Here is an 18859-nt window from a genome sequence, read left to right on the forward strand (position 1 = left end):
AATTAATCTGGATTGGAGTTACGTGTAAAATTTGTGAGATAGGATCGAACTTAGTGTTATTTTAAGATCACTTGTATTATTTAAGATCGAGTCATCTAATTTTACGACATTTCATGAGGACTGATAAATCTAATAATCACTTAAATAATAATAAAATCAAGTAAAGATCAGGTTAAAAATGGAATTAAACGGTCGTGAGCTATAAATTATCTTAATTCCTTATATGTGAGATTTAATGTGCTCAGTTCATGATGAGCCTGGAATATGGCCGTCCTGCGGAATGTTAATTGAGTAATTTATTAATTGAAAGTGTGAAAATGGGAAACCACGGAAAACCATCTTCAGGGCTGCCGACAGTGGGGTTCGAACTTACTATCTCCCGAATACTGGATACTGGCCACACTTAAGCGACTGCAGCTATCGAGCTCGGTATGTGACTTATTATAAGTGGAGCACATGTTATATATATTTCATGAATAGGGAGTAATAATAATGCGATTGAGGCTCACAAACACGATATTTGCGACTTGTAATCCATGTGATGGTGATGATTATGGAATCTTATTGGAATCTTCAAATAAATTTCAGAAAATTTAGATGAATATCCATCGTTGTCTGAGGACTATTTCAATCCAAGTGATATCATGAATTTCGATCACTAGCCACCATTGAGTTCATCCTCCGGAACTATTGATGTGACCATGCTAAAAATAATGGATAAATGTATAAGGGCAGGATTTGCTGCAAATAGTGTATAAAAAAGTACGTGTTACCTTGTGTGAATGTGGTGTGTGTGTGTGTTGTAATTATGAATATTTTCCATGTTTTTTGATTGTTTAATGTGATTTGATCTGGTCGTGCATTTATGGCAACGGCACAGATTGTGTTCAACGTCGTTTGCCTCCATAAGGACTTATTTAGCGCACCTTAAAGAGAAATTTGATACGATTCGTGTCAAGTAAGACTAGACTAGGATTTAATTTGCAATTTCTAAATATTTAGGTGAAAGATCATCTCGTTAATTTTCCGCAAAGGCAAGCGATTTGTAAATTAATCTTCAATTAACTCACACGTGGATGAGAAAATTTTCAATACATTTATATTCAAATTCCAAAATATTTTCAAACTGACTTGAAACTTTGAATGCTATGTAAATATAAAAATTAAATGTTCACAAATGGCATAATCAATTTGAATTCAAGTGATAATGAGTAATAATAATAAATTGGAAGGATAATTATTTAGAAAAATGTGAATTATAATTGCCATGAGAATTATTTAGTGAGACACACTAGTTGGTAAATACAATCGTATGATGATAAAGTAAAATGCTACCCAGACAAGGTTAGAGATTAATAATAATAATAATAATAATAATAATAATAATAATAATAATAATAATAATAATAATAATAATCAATTATAAAATTTTGGAATTAATTTTGATTTTCCATCAAAGCTTAAATTGATGTTATTAATGAATGTTACTCACTTTAAATACTGAAATTCATCAGAATTCAATATTGACCACGTGTTGAGATTGCTATAAATTCATGGAACCTTAGGATAATTCTTCTGTGGAATAATAAGCGAGATAGCTCCCTACTAATTTTGTGCAAATCTTTATTGAAGTCTCTGGACACTTTCAGTTAAATACTTTAATTTTTAAAGGCAGTAAAGGCCTAATTTTTTTGTTAATTTTCATTCCAGAACAGTAAAGCTGGAGGACGAGGATTACTCTGGTTATAAAGCGCTACATGAAGATCAGACATTATGAAAATTCATTGTAATAAATCCAGCAAGGATATTTTTGTGTTTTGAATGCTTGTGTTAATAAATGTAAGAGTGTTGTTTTTTTAAAAAAATTTTTGCTTGGTCGTCACCCCTTTTCTCTTAAATGTCTCTAAAAATGGATAACCAGGAACAAACGGTCCACCTCGGGATCTCTCGCTCACTGGCTGGGCTTAGCCAGGCAATAATGGGGGCAATATAGTGGTATAAATGATGGCCTATATTAACAAAAGTAATCAGTGATGACAGAACCAAGGAGGACAAAATAAATCAAGTCAGGAAAGTTGTTCTGAAGAGAGACGGTTTGTCTTCTCATCCCCATCCATCCTGGTTGATGTGAGTGAATTTCGATGGCTTTTAATGCAATAACTTTGTGTTTTGTTTCAAAAATATTATTAAAGAACCTCTGATAGACAAAATTAGGATGCCTCCAAAACTCTTTAAAATGAGGATCATTCACCATTAAAAGCTAGATATTATTTCTCATTTTGCAATATTACAAAGACATTTCTGAAAATGTTTGTGAGAGCAAGATATCGCTGCCCAGACATGAGCTGAGTGTGACTGCTTGCCTTTCATTATAGACAGCACCTCAATTCTGAATTAAAAATGATTGGATTTTCCAGGAAATTGGTGCTGATGGTTATTGTTATTACAGTATTGTCTTATGAGGAGGTACAACTGGGCAGTCATACTCTAACAACAATACTATAACTAGCTACTCGTTTAATGTCGCACAAACACATCAAATATTTTCAGTGACAGAAGCATGGAAAAGGGTTAGGATTGGGAAGAGGTGGTGGAAATACAACTAGGTAACCATCCTCTATATAACACTAATCAGAGGGGGAAAAAATGGAAGTGATACAGCACTTCGAAAAATGAAAGAAAGTCAAGGTCCATGAAGGGTGTGAAAATAAAAGACTCCCTAGGCCTCAGGAACCTAATACCGTCAGGGCCAGAAAAGAACAAAGGTTGACCAAGGGAGGTCAGATATGATAGATGAAAGTGAGGAGCCTGGCACAAGTACTCAAGTATTGGCACTCAACTGAGGGCCCCGTGGTCACCAACCCACATTCCCAAGTTGAGAGCCCCTGGAGCTCCTTTTAGTTGCCTCTTACGACAGGCAGGAGAAACCATGGATGTCATTCTTCTGCCCCCACCCACAGTGAGGGGGATTGAGATGGTAGCAGTTGTGACCTTAATTAATTTTCATGGTGCAAAAATGGCAAACTACAGAAAACCATCTTCAGGGTTACCAACAGTGGGATTTGATCCCACTAATAATGTTATAAGAAAGGTAGATGGTTCATATAGGAAAATCAAGGAAACCTTTAAATAAACAGAGGGAAGAAACTTTGAAAAAAGAAGAAGGTATGATCAAAAGAAAGACAAGGGCCATGGAGAGCGTGAAAATGAAAGATTCCCGAGGTCTTGGAAGAGAATAAGAGTTGTCCAAAGGAGGTCAAATAGGGAAGATGAAAGCAAGTAGCCCGACAATAGTAAGTGGAAACAAGGCCAGATTTAACTAGTGGACCCGTGGTCACCAACCCTCACTCGCAAGTTAACAGCCCCTCATTCCCATTTTCGTTACATTTAACAACAGACAGAAGATATTGTTGGTATACCATACCGTATTTTACTGTCCCTACCCATGAGGATATTCAGGAATTGAACCCAGGCCTTCAAGTAAGAGGCAAGCACATCACCACTATATCACAGAGCTGGTATTATGTAGAAGAGAAGCACTGGCAAGAACTGGTGAGGTAAAAGATGCTTTTGAAATCTGGTGTTACTGAAAATTGATGGTGAAATGAATAGGCCAGCACAGGATAAGAATGGAGAGTTAAATCAAACTAATCTATGGGCTAATGATACAGTCACATCAAAACTTTAATAATAAGATCTACATACCCACCTTTGTATCAGTAAAGTTAACCAAGCAGGATTTCTTAACATTGCAAGCTTGGCTCCTCACCCGAGTCTGTCCGAGCGTTGAGTGAAGTCTGTTGCCTCTCTTGCATGTGGTCACAGAAGCAAAACGCAGAATTGCACGTTTCATTGTAGAATGGTTAACTTAGGCTGCAAAGGAAAAAACCAAAGTACAACATTCTATACTTACTAACACTAGTAGTAGTAGTAGTAGTACAGAGAGACTAAAGATAGTTGAGGTGATTATTGGTTTAAGGATAGAAACAAGTTAATCATCTCCTCTTCACTGTAACCATAGAACAAGGAAGGTATCACAAAAGAAAGGGCATGAAAGGTGTAAAAATGAAGGCATCATAAACCTCACACCATCAGGCTTTATGTATGTTGGTGGCTGGCTGGTTGATGATTGGTGTTTTAAGAGGAAAAAACTCAACAGCTGGGGGAAACTGCATGTTTTCAGTTTTAATGTTTATCTTTCTGTTTCAAGATTTCTGTGAAACTGTAATGAAGTTTGTTTCAATGTTTTTATCTCTACACTTCAAAGCACTGTCTGTTTTTGTTGACAATAATGAAACAGAGAGATAAATTTTTGAAGTCTCAAATAGTGATGAGAGTTATTGGTGGTAGTAGTGATTATTGTTTTAAGAGGAAATACAACCAGGCAGTCATCCTCTCTCAACACTAGAACACCAACATTACTGAGTAGTTGCTTGTAGGGAACAAAACGTACTCTAAATATTACGTGCACTGGGAATGTTTAAGGAAAAAGCAAGAAAATATAATTCTGTCGGATTTTTTCTTATGAACACTCGAGTTTAGGCGTTAATTACAAATGAACCGACAGGCCTGTTGCAAAATGAATTATACTAATATTTTCCCTCTTTAATTCAGTATTAGAGTCTATAAGACAAACTGTTTTTGAAGTTCATTAGTTATTTTGTATTTGTGGTTGTAGTAAATATTGTCCGGGTTTTAGGCTTCTCCTTTGGGAACCACTCTCTTAAAAATGTATAAATGGAAAACTAATTGTCTCATGGTAATCAAATTTTTATATGTTGTAGCCTCATGTATTTGTAATGTAATATTTAAGTTATAATTTTTTCAATCATCCCAAAAGAAATTCTTATCATTTTTCTACAGCAACTTTTTCTCAGCCCAGGATAAACATACAACAGGAAACTTGTGCTTGTTTTGAAGCATTCAATTGTGGTTATCAGAAACTACAACCACTGTAACCGTACAGTGTGATACTGTATTTATGAAGAGTAACACTGATGGGAAGTTGTGTGCGCGCTGGCCCATGCAGGGTGGTGAAACCACTGCAGTCTTTGATTCACAAGTAAGAAACTTTGCCACTGTCTCGTATATCGTATGGATGGAGCAATATAAAATATTTGAGTGTTGCACACTGCAGGAAATTAGTTTAACAAAAGGGGAGGGAAAATATAAGAAACAGAATAGTTCACTCTAATTTGCTATGTATAACTAACGCATACATTCATTCATATAAGACCAGAGGTACTGATAAAATCCACATGAAATCAGTACATTTGATGAAATTTGGCAGAAAATCCTTATGCTTTTACTCTTCAAATATACCCAATGCCCTACCAAAAGAGACATGACTGGCTCCTATATTACAGTTCAAGAATCTCATATTCATTCCTACATTATTTCTTTTCAAGAGCAAAATGTTAATGCACTTACCTAATGTTGATATTATTTACTGATTACATTAGATTCCCTTGATGTTATATTGTTGTACAGTGAAGGTGTCACTTCTACTGAGCTCGATAGCTGCAATCGCTTAAGTGCAGCCAGTATTCAGTATTCGGGAGATAGTGGGTTTGAACGCCACTGTTGGCAGCCCTGAAGTTGGTTTTCTGTGGTTTCCCAGGCAAATGCTGGGGCTGTACCTTAATTAAGGACATCGCCGCTTCCTTCCCACTCCTAGCCCTTTCCCATCCCATCATCGCCATATGACCTATCTGTGTCGGTGCGACGTAAAGCAACTTGCAAGAATAAAGTAACTTCTAAATTTTCTTTGTGCATTGGTCCATAGATTTCTAATGTTAATGGACACTATGTAGTTATAATTACTGAAATGAAAAACTTTGTATCAACTCTGCTGTGGACTATTCTGATTGTATTGCACCATCATGAGTTCTAGCTCAGGTACCCTTAATATTGTCAATGTAAAAGAAAGTGTTAGATCAAATGCTGAAGTTAGAAATGGTTTTCTTTAATAAAGTACTACATACTGTCATCTAAAAAGTTAAAACCTACACGTGATAACACGAGGCAATGATTGTGGTGATAAGAATAACATTAGTGAATCTGATATTGATAACGCATGTGTGAACAAATTTACAGCGAGTGAACCAAGTTTAGGCCTAAGTAAAATTTTGTCAGTTTTTACAGTAGATGAAGATCACTGTATTTTGGTAAACAGTGGAAAAAACACAAGATTTCATTCTAAAAAAACAGAAAACTAGAATAAAAACTGATTTTGTAAAGACAGAGTCAGTAAAATTTTATCCTAAGATTTCTTTCAAAGGATTTGTTTGAAAGGGAATTGTTGAATGGAGACAATGTGCAACATGATTACTTAATTTATTCCCCACTTAACTGTGCACCGTATAAAGTTTGGGTCTTCATCCAGGGGTGTAACAAATGCAATACAGTCCGGCCCACCAAAATAAAAATACGGGTCCTCTCAAATAAAATGTAAAACATATGAATAACTTAACACAAATTTAATTAGAGTAGGTAGAAGTAATGCAACATATTGTGAATTTATATAAACAAAGGGTTTATTCATTATTGTAATACTATTAAAAATAATGTTTAATAGGTTTTATTTGACTGCCTATGGTTTAATGGCTAAGTTCCAGGCTGAACTGCCAAGCGCACACCACTTAACTGCAGAACTAGACTCTGTAGCCAATACCGAAATCTCAGTTATAATAATTTATTGGATTATGACATAGAGAAATATACAAATAATATTAAATCAAAAAGTGTTCAAGTAAAGTTTGAAAAAATCAAACCAAGCAACTGATAATTATATTACTAACTTTCCACAAAGAGAGCTCACAGGTGCAGTACACATCATTTTCTAACTGAAACATTATATTTTGCTATCAAATTTATTTTTTGTAATTATTTTGACATAAGTATGTCTTATGGCTGTGGGGTCACCAGAAAAATTGCATTACGGAAGTTAGTGTAACAGAAGTGTAGCCGCAGCAACAGTGCAGGCTGTGATCTAGGGTATGGTGGATGGTCAGACAATGTTACCTTGCAACCGTGCAGGCTATGTCTTATGGCTGGTGCTAATCTGAAATTAGCAGTCATTGATGGATGGCCTTGATCGAGAGATATACTTATGTTCATTTGTTTCTGCAAAGGCAAAAGTGGTTTAGTTTTAAATAATATGATGCAGGTCTTTTCTGAGGAGCATGTTGTGGTGTGGCGAGAGACAGCAAGGGCAACCATTGTTTACAACTGTGATGCATTACACTCAGTACAATGAACTGCAACCAAGTGGCAGTTCCTGTACATGAAAGTCGTAAAAAAAAAAAAATAAAAAAAAAAAAAAACTATTTTGACTGATTCTACAGTCATCTTTTCCATGCAGTTTGATGGCCTGATATATATTATTTTTATTATTTTGTGAGGAGTCTGTGAGGCCCCTCAAAGGCTCAGGCCTGCATTGCAGGTTCTGCAGGGTGATTACTGTTTTAAGAGGAAGTACAACTGGGCAACCATCCTCTATATAACACTATTCAGAGAGAAAAAGTGGAAGGAATCCAACACTTCGAAAAATGAAGATATCGGCCAAAGAAAGACAAGGTCCAAGAACGGCCTGAAAATGAAAGACTCCCTAGGCCTTGAGAACTCTAATACCGTCAGGGTCTGAAAAGAACAAGAGTTGACCAAGAGAGGTCGGATAGGATAGATGAAAATGAGGAGCCTGGCATAAGTGGAAGCAATGCCAGGACTCAGATAAGGGCCCTGTGGTCACCAACCCATGCTCCCAAGTTGAGAGCCTCTGAGGCCCCTTTCAGTCATCTCTTACAACAGGCAGGGGGTACCGTGGGTGTTGTTCTACTGCCCCCGTGGGGGCAGGTCCTGTAGGCCCTGACATTATGCCTCTTGGTTCATTCCAGTTTGGCACAAGTGGTTTTAATGGCTTGAAACAAAGGGTAGCTGAACATAAAAATTCCAGTGCAGATCGTAATTGTGTTTTAAATTGTAAAGAAAGGGGAAATACTCCACATAGAACTGATAAACAATTTATTACTCTCTTAGAAGAAGAAGAAGAGGAATATTGGAGAAATGTACTCCAAAAGGTAGTGACTCTAGTGAACTAACTTCTTTCTACGAAATTACCATTTTGTGGCAACAAAGAACAGTTTGATTCCTTCAGGATTAATACTTTTATGATTTGTTTGAGCTGACTGCTGAATTCAATCCATTCTTAGTTGGTCATGTAGCTCAATATTGAAACCTTGGGAAAGGACACTCATCATATTTATTATTTAGAGCTTAAGAAGACATTATAAACATAATGGGAAAGACTGTCACAGACGAGATCATAAAGGAGATAGTTGATTCAAAATATTTCTCCATTATTATGAATTTTACCCCTGATGCTTCACACTGTGATCATTTAAGTTTCATTATATAGTATGTGAGCCGGCCCTGTGGTGTAGGGGTAGTGTGCCTGCCTCTTACCCTGAGGCCCCGGGTTCGATTCCCGGCCAGGTCAGGGATTTTTACCTGGACCTGAGGGCTGGTTCGAGGTCCACTCAGCCTATGTGATTAGAATTGAGGAGCTTTCTGATGGTGAGATAGCGGCACCTGTCTAGAAAGCCAAGAATAATGGCCAAGAGGATTCGTCATGCTGGCCACATGACACCTCGTAATCTGCAGGCCTTCGTGCTGAGCAGTGGTCGCTTGGTAGGCCAAGGCCCTTCAAGGGCTGTAGTGCCATGGGGTTTGGTTTTGGTTTGGTTTTGATGTGGTATGTGAACAGTGATGATGTACTACAAGAGCGATGTGTAGAGTTTATGAGAAATGCTGGGCATACCAGGTAAGAATTGAGAGATTCTTTTAAGTGACTTACATTCTACTTCTTCTGAATTTTACAGTGTCTACCCCATCATTTTTATATCGCCTCTTCTACTGATCCGGAGTGAACTTGATCTTTTATTTTCTTTTTCATATGCATTGTTTTTCATGTTTTAATCGGCTGATGATGACCTGGACTAGGGTCAAAACTGGTACCACTTCTACTTATTATTAAATAAGAATGTAATCACTGCATTTCTTATTCTTTTGTATTGAATAGGTTGAACCTTTTTATTTATTATTTCAACTTTAACTGAGATTCTCAACTCTCATAGATTAGACATAAACAAATGCCGTGGCCTAAGTTATGGCAGTGCTCCAAATATGGCAGGAATGTACTCAGGCCTACAAACCCAAATAAAGTCCTTCCATTCCTTGTTCCACTCATTCCCTGAATCTGATAGGATCCAGTGCAGGCACATCTACATTATGCTGCAAGTTTCTTCAGTCTAGTTTCAAAGTTTTGCTTCTAATTATTTTCCAGATTTGCATGAGTCAGTTGTTGGGGAGACACAAATAAATTTTGGGCCCATGTGCATGACTTACCTGAGAACAGGACTTAACCAACAGAGGTCAGATAAAAGAGATGAAAGCAATGATAAGACTGGCACAAGTAAGGGGAAGCAATGCCAGACTCAGCTTGGGGAACCCTGTTCCCCTAGTTCCCCTGTTAGTCACTTGTGTGATGTATTCATCAGATGGCAAAAGTGAAAGTGAACCATTAGCGCTGCCACTACAAGATACCTCAAAATTGCTTTGGTGATCTCCAAGTTGTACTCCTACTAGATACTGGCGATACAGGTAAAAACTGATGTGAGGCAGAACCTGCAGAATATGATTGCCTCGGAAAAGGTACAATGTATCGTTTACTGTCCATGACCCCTTACATCAAAGTATGCCTTCCAGCAATGCAGCCCCTATTATACTTTATGTTTTACACTGTTTTTCACTTACTTTCCGGAGATTATTAGAACAATTAGTTACCAAAATGATGTAATAGATTATATTAGATGAAATGAAATGGCGTATGGCTTTTAGTGCCAGACTGTATCCGAGGACTTCAGCTCGCCAGGTGCAGGTGTTTTGATTTGACTCCCATAGAGACCTGTGCATCATGATGAGGAAGAAATTATGATGAATACGACATATACACCCAGTCCCCGTGCCAGGGGAATTAACCAATGATGGTTAAAATTCCCGACCCTGCCGAGAATCGAACCTGGGACCAAAGGCCAGCACGCTAACCATTTGGCCATGGAGCCGGACATTATATTAGATGAGATTATAATAGATTAGATATCTGACTCCTTGACTGAATGATCAGCCTTAAGGCCTCGAGGGCCTTGAGGGTTCGATTCCCAGACGGGTCGGGGATTTAATCACTTCTGATTAATTCTTCTGGCTTGGGGACTGGGTATTTGTGTTTGTCCCAACACTTTCCTCTTCATATTCAAACAACACAACACACTACCAACCACCACAGAAACACGCAAAAGTGATTACATCCATACACATAGCCTTGGCATCAGGAAGGACATCCGGCCAGAAAACAGGGCCAAATCCATGTGTGACACAGCTCACACCTGCAAACCCACATGTGTGGGAAAAGCAGTATAAAAAGAAGAAGAAGTCTATAATAGATTAGATGTACTGTACATATTTTCATATTTGCCATGAGTTCCTGACTGAGTGACCTAATGGAGCCCGAATTCTATTAAATGGTTACAGCTGAATTTTACAGCAGTTAAGAAAACCTAATGCTATTATTATAAAACAATTAGAATAATTCAAAATCTCTAATAAAAACGTACAATACTGTCAAAACAGAGATCTTAGAAGAAAGAGGGAAGATGCTGAGGGAGTCCTTAATGACACTGATTATGATATTTTTCAACTTGCTGTGCCGGATATGAATGATCTTAATGGTGCCCAATGCATATTTGATTACACATACATACATCAAATACTTTCATTCCCCACCCTGAAGGGGTGGGGTGGGCCACCTAGAGGGTAACACCCTCTCTATGGCCAAGAGATGCGGGCGGGTTGGGGAGGTGTGATGGAGGAAGGAGGCGGGTAAAGGATGTGAAGAAGAAGGGGATAGGAGGGGGTTTGGTCTCTTCACTAACGACTAAATTTATTTATTTCGTTATCATTTACAGGAGTTTTTGGGTGATTGCTTTTTTTTTTCTCTGGAGAATGAGCATTGTTACAGAAAAATACTTATATTCTGTTCTGGGAAAAAAGTAAAAATATAGAATTACATGACTGGATAAAATAATTAAGTAACACACAGTAGGAAAAAATCGACCGATGATCCTTCTGGAACTGGAAGAGTGATGGGAGTTTGTTGCTGATGTGGTGCTGGAGCTTTCTTCCCCCATCATTGTTCTATTTGCTGACTGGATGCTGCAGTGTGCACTGAAGAGAAGAGTTAGAGGTGGGGGCGGAATGAGGGACAGGGTTCAGACAAGTGTTTCCAATGGGGTGAAATGGAAGTGAGTAATTAGGCTGGAATATAAAGTTTGAAAGTGGACATTGAGGGTTTGGTTTGCGGCAGCTTGTAGGTGTGTCAGGACGAGAGGACGGTGGTACGGATGAATATTGTAGAGGGCTATGGTGACAAATCAAATTAAATCCTTGACGGTAGGAGATGGGAAAAGAGAGCGGCTGGGACTGGTAGGTGGATTGACTGTGCGGATAGGTGGGACAAGTTTGGGGTTATCAGGAGGAGGGGCGGGACAAGCTTTACATCTGCTGGTGTAGGTCAGATGTGCTTCTCCACAGGAATTGCAGACGGAGGTTGCGCAGTGTTTAGGGCACTTGTACGTTGGATGTGCTTGTGAACAATGCCCGCACTTAGGGTTTGGAGCTCGACACCTTTTTGGTCATGTATGAGTTGTATATCAGACATCTTTCACAGAGAGTAGATTGCGGAGGCGGTGCACATGAAAATTCAACTTTGTAGTGGCATCGGTAGATGGACACACCCGAAGCCAGCACCCTGTCGAGATCTGCGGTGGTAGGCCGTAGAATTCTCACCATGTAAATTGGGCCTGTTGCATTCTGAATTCGGTAGGCCTTATGAGCTGGAATACCTTCGAAGTTCAATTCGGTAACAATTTCCTCCTCGGTGATACAACTGAAGAGGCTATGTCTGGGAGGCAGAGGTGGTGACTTGAGCGCTGGTTGTGACAGAAGCTTGAAGGGAGCAGTGGAACCAAGTTGACCTGCTCCAATGGACAGAGTGAGATTTTGGGCGGCGAGGTCTCCAACTTGATGATAACACCATTGGTGGTTGCCATATGTCTGCAATCTCTTCACAGTGCATATTAAACTTAAGGAGGGTAAAAAGGATATTGGGTGGGGATCAGAATTGCTGAGTTCGATTTTTAAGGAGATAGACATGGGTACCAGTAGGTGGGGTCTGAAGAGAGCGTGAATTGTTGAGAGGACGGCGGGCTCCTGAGACTGGTAGGGAGTCGCTGGTGGGAGGAAGGAGGTTTAGATGCAGTTTCCGTAGGAATACTTAGAGACTGACCTAAATTGTCCTGACGAGTATCTGGCATGATGACCACCAAGCATCGGGTTGGTTGTGCATCTTCTGGAGGGATGGTTGGGGTGGACCTTTTATACTGAGGGCTGTTGGTGACCTACGTTGGAGACGGAACTTGTGGTAGAAATCTTGCCTGGCAGTTTGGATCAGTGAAGGAGGACATGATGGCAGCATGGTAGGGTACAGTGGTGGAGTCGAGGGCAGCTGATGCAACAGAAGTCATTGATGTAGTGGTGGTACAGGTCTCACTGGTGGTGGTGACGGTGTAACGATACATGATGATCCACTTCACTGCTCTGCAATATTCGGTGGAGAAGGCAGAAACGTAGACTGTCCTCTTGGTGAGTGGGGAGCAGGAAATAAGTCTCCCTGAAGGAAGAATACCAGTCCTGAGGTGAAACCTCAATTTGAGGACCACTCATTCCACCTGTCTATACACTTTTTAACCACTCAGCGTCGCAGCCATTTAAAGAGCTTCCTACCCCGCGGCCGGATGAGATTTCAACTACGCACGACTGAAATACATTGATTCACTTACAACGTTACTACAAGTATAAGAGTAGCCCGATATTCACGAAACTTGGAATTCCTTATGACAGAACTAAGTACGTGCAGATAATTACATAATTGTTTCACATTTCCTTAGTAATTTAGTTCCGAGTGATAGAGTTCGAAGCACTCTTCGAGATAGGGACCCAAGTCACACTCCTGACAGCATTACACTGATGTATTCTTTTCGTCGTGTTTTTAACACACGATACAACGTCTCTGAGGTTTGGATTTCTCACTCTTTGGTGCTTATTTCCTGATAAAATGTCTTTTCTGCAACCTTGGAACTGTATTATCTGATGTGCGCCAGCCTTGAATATTTCTTTCCTTGCCCGAGCGAGCGTATTTTGTAAACAAACCTTTCACCAGCTGCTCCGATAAGGTACCCCTAATTGCTCAATATTTGTCTCTGTGACATATGTGAATATTATTAGAGAATTTAGGAATTATAATTCACTGTTGAAAACTTCCCTTTGACCTGTATAATTATCTATAGTCTCCTACAAGAAATTTCCAAGTACTGTTTCCTCCTCATCGTCACTCTCATCATTTGCCACTGCCACATCATCTATATCATTATCAGTGCTGCTTATACTGTCACTACTACTTCCGACTAAACGTTCATCTGAATTATACAATATTCCAAGCACGTTACTGGCAGTCAAACCACGGCTGAGCGCGGCGCGCCACACGGACTGATAAAGCTGCAGCGAGACCAAAAGGAACAGGACGAAACTGAATGAGAGGAATAACACTTACTGTATGCGATACAAACCAACTCGATACATATTTCAGATAATAATAATAATCGTATGGCCTCAGCTACCGTGTGCAAACATTTCGATTTGACGCCATCTGGCTGTCTGCTCGTCGATTTCGACGTTCCGTTTTACTCTAGGTCCGCTAGATGGCAGACACAGTAAACCGGATCTCTCTTGGGCGTCTATGGCTGAGATTTAATTAATTTTGTCGGGTAAATACCAAATGTATCACCAGAGATCTTTTACATGCCGACATCGTACGACATGGAGTGTCGAATGGACTTTTTTCCGCCCTTCAAAAATCCGACTACCTCTGCCGGATTTGAACCCGCTATCTTGGGATTCGGAGGCCGACACTCTACCACGGATCCACAGAGGCAGATGAAAGGTCGTGACATAGTCTTTCAAGCGAGATGAACAACTCGCTCTCGTATCGTATGACAGAAAGCAGCACTTGCTGATGCCTACACAGAGCACTTGTGGAGAGTTACGAAAATATTACGAGCTGAGAAATAAAGACAATATAATAAATAAACCGCATTCCCAATGTACAAATAGAGCGAAGAATATCACGCGAAAAGACAAACTTCTCAGATCATCATTTCCTTATTTTCTTCTGTGGGAAAGAATGAAGCAAACAGACTTTAGTGCTCAGACTTACTTGACAAATATTTCTCCTTGCAAAAGCAACTACATTATAACGATTTTCAATTCTTATTTACAACACTGATAAACCTGAAAATGTCTTCTTGAAAACAAAACAATTTGCATATCCATAACTACAAAACTCTTCGCGCTATAGTCGTAAACGTGAAACCATGTATGGGTCTGTACCACATATAGAGGTCGGCGGCTACGGAAGAAAAGAGGGTCTATACCACGTATAGAGGTCGGCGCTGAGGGGTTAAGCGATTATAAATCGCCGCGGTAGAGTTTGGTGTGCAGATGTCGATGGACGTGAAGACTTAAACAGTGGTACAAACTGTCGCTGCAGTCGACGAAGGATCTGTTGATTACACACCCTCTGTTTCTTATTAGCAGTCCCCTTACTGACCAGCTCTTGTGAGTGATACTATATTTCTCACTAACTTTTTCAAATTGTGAAATTCAAATAATAATTGAACTTCTAATGGTTTGTATTACCTGTTATAATTTTTTTACTAATGTCTGGCTCCATGGCTAAATGGTTAGCATGCTGGCCTTTGGTCACAGGGGTCCCGGGTTCGATTCCTGGCAGGGTCGGGAATTTTAACCTTAAATGGTTCATTTCTCTGGCACGGGGACTGGGTGTGTGTGTCGTCTTCATCATCATTTCATCCTCATCATGACACGCAGGTTGCCTACGGGCGTCAAATCGAAAGACCTGCACCTGGCGAGCCGAACATGTCCTCGGACACTCCCGGTACTAAAAGCCATTCGCCATATCATATATATTTTTTACTAATTATTTTAGTATTATTGAATGAAGACCGATCCAGCATACAGATTGGTACAGAATAAGTATAACAAATGAACACTATCTTATAAAGCAAAGATAAAATATTACATCACAGTAATCAAGCAAGTTAAGAATGTTTTATACTTAACAGGAAAGAGAAAATGAAAAACCTGGAAGGGAAAGAAAGATCTTAAGGAGAATTCTTGGACCATTAAAAGGGAAGATAGTATATGGAGGAAGAGAATTATTGGAAAATCATGAAAGGACATGGAGGAAGTTGGAATTGATCTGAATGAAATGTGGAATAAAAGTATGTTTCAAGCTAAAACTGACAATTTCAACAAGTTCCAGGAAAAAACATAGTTATAAGGCCAAGATCACCTGGTTGGAAGAAAGGAGGAGGAATCTCTGTGACAGAATGAAGAAACTCTGGGAGGAGAAGAAAGTACTAACCAGCTAACCAGTTGTTTCCCACAGTCCACAGTAGGCCAAACTCAAAAAGAAGAATATACCAATCTATACAGACAGACAGAGAAGATTACAGACATAGTGTGCAAGAAAATTGTGGGCACTTCATAAGAATGAGTGAGAACAGACTGAGAGAAAGAATGGGTTGAAGAAACAAGAAAGGACGTGGAGGAATTCGGAATCGATCCAAAAGAGATCAGGAATAAAAGTGGGTTTCAAACTAAAATTAACAATTTCAAGGGGTAACAGGAAAAACAAAGCCAAAGGCTATAAGAAGAAGAAACTGATTCCTTCAGCTTTAAAATGATGTATCATCTCATTATATAATTGTAGAGAAGTTCAAATAAAGACAGTACTGAAGATACTTCAATACTTGAAGAGAAATCCTGTAGCAGCATTAGGGTTTACACTGAACAGAGAAAAGAATGGATCATCCAACCTTTTGAAAAATGAAGAAAGGGAAGGGCTACAAAGGACTCTCTAGGCATCGATAAAGTTCACAATGAGAAGAGAACAAGAGTTGACCAAAGGACCTTGGCTAGGAAAAAATTAAAGATAGGATTTTGTCACAGGTAAATAGAAGAAATATGCTACCATACCTTGCTGAAACCTGGTAGGCACACCTGAGTTTAAAACCAGGACATAATTGACCTATTAGTATGTCTGACATAAGGAAGGAAATGACATTCGTATATCATATTTATATCAACTTCACTTAAAAGACAAGAATTTGTAGTGTACTTACAATGCACTAAATGTTTGAATACCACTCACATTTCTTAGGGTCAAGAAGGGAAGAAAGAAACTGTTTGATTTTTCTTGGGCCTTTAGAACTTGCTACAACTTACTTGTTTCATGCTCTATTGAACTCACATTACAGTATTTTTTTCTTTTGTCCATTGGGCAGACATTCGCACTATGCCCAGAAACAGGGATTATCAGTCACTACTGATCTGCATTTAGGGCAGTCGCCCGGGTGGCAGATTCCCTACCTGTTGTTTTCCTAACCTTTTCATAAATGATTGCAAAGAAATTGGAAATTTATTGAACATCTCCCATGGTAAGTTATTCCAATCCCTATCTCCCCTTCCTATAAATGAATATTTGCCCCAATTTTTCCTCTTGAATTCCAGCTTTACCTTCATATTGTGATCTTTACTACTTTTAAAGACACCACTCAAACTTATTAATCTACTGATGTCATTCCACGCCATCTCTCCACTGACAGTTCAGAACATACCATTTATGATAAAGATGTTGATTCCCATAGGGAACCTGAAATATTTGTTCCGAATGAGTAAATTTATAATACCAATATAATTGGTCCATTATTGTACATTGTAAATTTTCCAGCTAACTCATTCCTGGTTGCCAGCGTTTTGCACCAGTGTGCCAAGTTGGGCTCATCAGTTGGTAAATGGCACACCCACGAAGACGCATGGCACACTGGGGTGACACACTTAGGGAGACACAAATAATTTTTGGGCCCATGTGCATGACATTACCTAAGAACAGGACTTAACCAACAGAGGTCAGATAAAAGAGATGAAAGCAATGATAAGACTGGCACAAGTAAGGGGAAGCAATGCCAGACACAGCTTGGGCAACCTTGCTTCCCTGGTTCCCCTGTTAGTCACTTCTTATACAGTAACATGCAGGGGATACTGTGGATGTATTCTATTGCCCCCACTCTCAGGGGAATGATGGTTATTGTGTGGTGTATTCATCAGATGGCAAAAGTGAAAGTGAACCATTAGTGCTGCCACTACAAGATACCTAAAAATTGCTTGACTTGGTCAACATTGGTGATCTCCAAGTTGTGCTCCTACTAGATACCGGTGATACAGGTGTAAACTGATGTGAGGCAGAACCTGCAGAATATGATTGCCTCGGAAAAGGTACAATGTATCGTTTACTGTCCATGACCCCTTACATCAAAGTATGCCTTCCAGCAATGCAGCCCCTATTATATTTTATGCCTTATACTGTTTTTTCACTTACTTTCCGGAGATTATTAGAACAATTAGTTACCAAAATGTTGTAATAGATTATATTAGATGAAATGAAATGGCGTATGGCTTTTAGTGCCAGACTGTATCCGAGGACTTCAGCTCGCCAGGTGCAGGTCTTTTGATTTGATGCCCGTAGGCGACCTGCTCGTCATTATGAGGAAGAAATTATGATGAATACGACATATACCCCAGTCCCCGTGCCAAGGGAATTAACCAATGATAGTTAAAATTCCCTAGCCTGCCGGGAATCGAATCCGGGACCAAAGGCCAGCACACTAACAATTTAGCCATGGAGCTGACTAAGTGGTATGTAATACCAATATAGTTGGTCCTTTATTAGACGTTATAAATTTTCCAGCTAACTCATTCCTGGTTGTCAGCGTTTCGGCCCAGTGTGCCAAGTAGGGCTCACTCATCAGTTGGTGAATGGCACACCCACCAAGACGCACGACTAGTGCATTCCGTGGAGGCCACTGCGTAGGCTACTTGGAGCCACCAGCAGTGCCAATGCACTATGAGAGACTTTGTCTCATTTTCCAAAATTGATGCTTGCCTGGCCATCAGATGATAAAGATGTTGATTTCCATACGGAAACTGAAATACAGTATTTGTTTTCATTATTCTGGTCATATACAGCCTAATTCAATATGTCGTGATAACAATCATTATTCTAATTCTTTGTCATTTTGTCATCTCAAACAATTCATAAGTCTCATATCCCCTGCCTTCATGCTACTGCACCTTACAACCAACTCATTAATTCATCTTGATGACTCTACTCAACAGGTGTTTAACTAACACCACCTCACCCACGTATTTATATAATTCATAAGTTGCACCTTGGGCTTGTACCTCTTTGATAATCATATTCTTAATTATTAAGGGTTTTATAAAAATACATGCATTACCATGTGAAGCAAATATGTAATATATATTCAAATTATTATGAAGATCCATACCAGTTAATAAAATTAGAAAGAAATTATAAATTCAGCTGAAGTGCTGTTCCTCTCTTGAAATATAAGCTTCACAAGCATCTGAGCTTAATGGGATATTACATAGTAATTCATGCAAATGAGCCCGCTGAAATATTAGTGATTATCCTTAAATCACAGAAGAAATCCTAATTAAATTAATAAAATAATCTTTCCCAGTAATACGCATATAGTGTCCCGTGCATTTAATGTTATTAATTATGTAAAAATAAACAAGACTG

At 39.1% G+C, this 18859-nt stretch overlaps 1 protein-coding gene across 1 annotated transcript in view; it reads right to left on the reverse strand.

Moving 5' to 3' along the window:
- Positions 1-18859, reverse strand: part of LOC136879169 (gamma-butyrobetaine dioxygenase) — a 193428-nt gene that overhangs the window by 154300 nt on the left and 20269 nt on the right. The window contains exon 2 of the mRNA XM_068228943.1: positions 3710-3873. Within this exon, the coding sequence (XP_068085044.1) occupies positions 3710-3853 (144 nt within the window). The 5' untranslated portion in view covers positions 3854-3873. The remainder of the gene's footprint in view (positions 1-3709; positions 3874-18859) is intronic.

Source organism: Anabrus simplex, chromosome 8 (assembly GCF_040414725.1).
Source record: "Anabrus simplex isolate iqAnaSimp1 chromosome 8, ASM4041472v1, whole genome shotgun sequence".
Classification (NCBI taxonomy): Eukaryota; Metazoa; Arthropoda; class Insecta; order Orthoptera; family Tettigoniidae; genus Anabrus; species Anabrus simplex.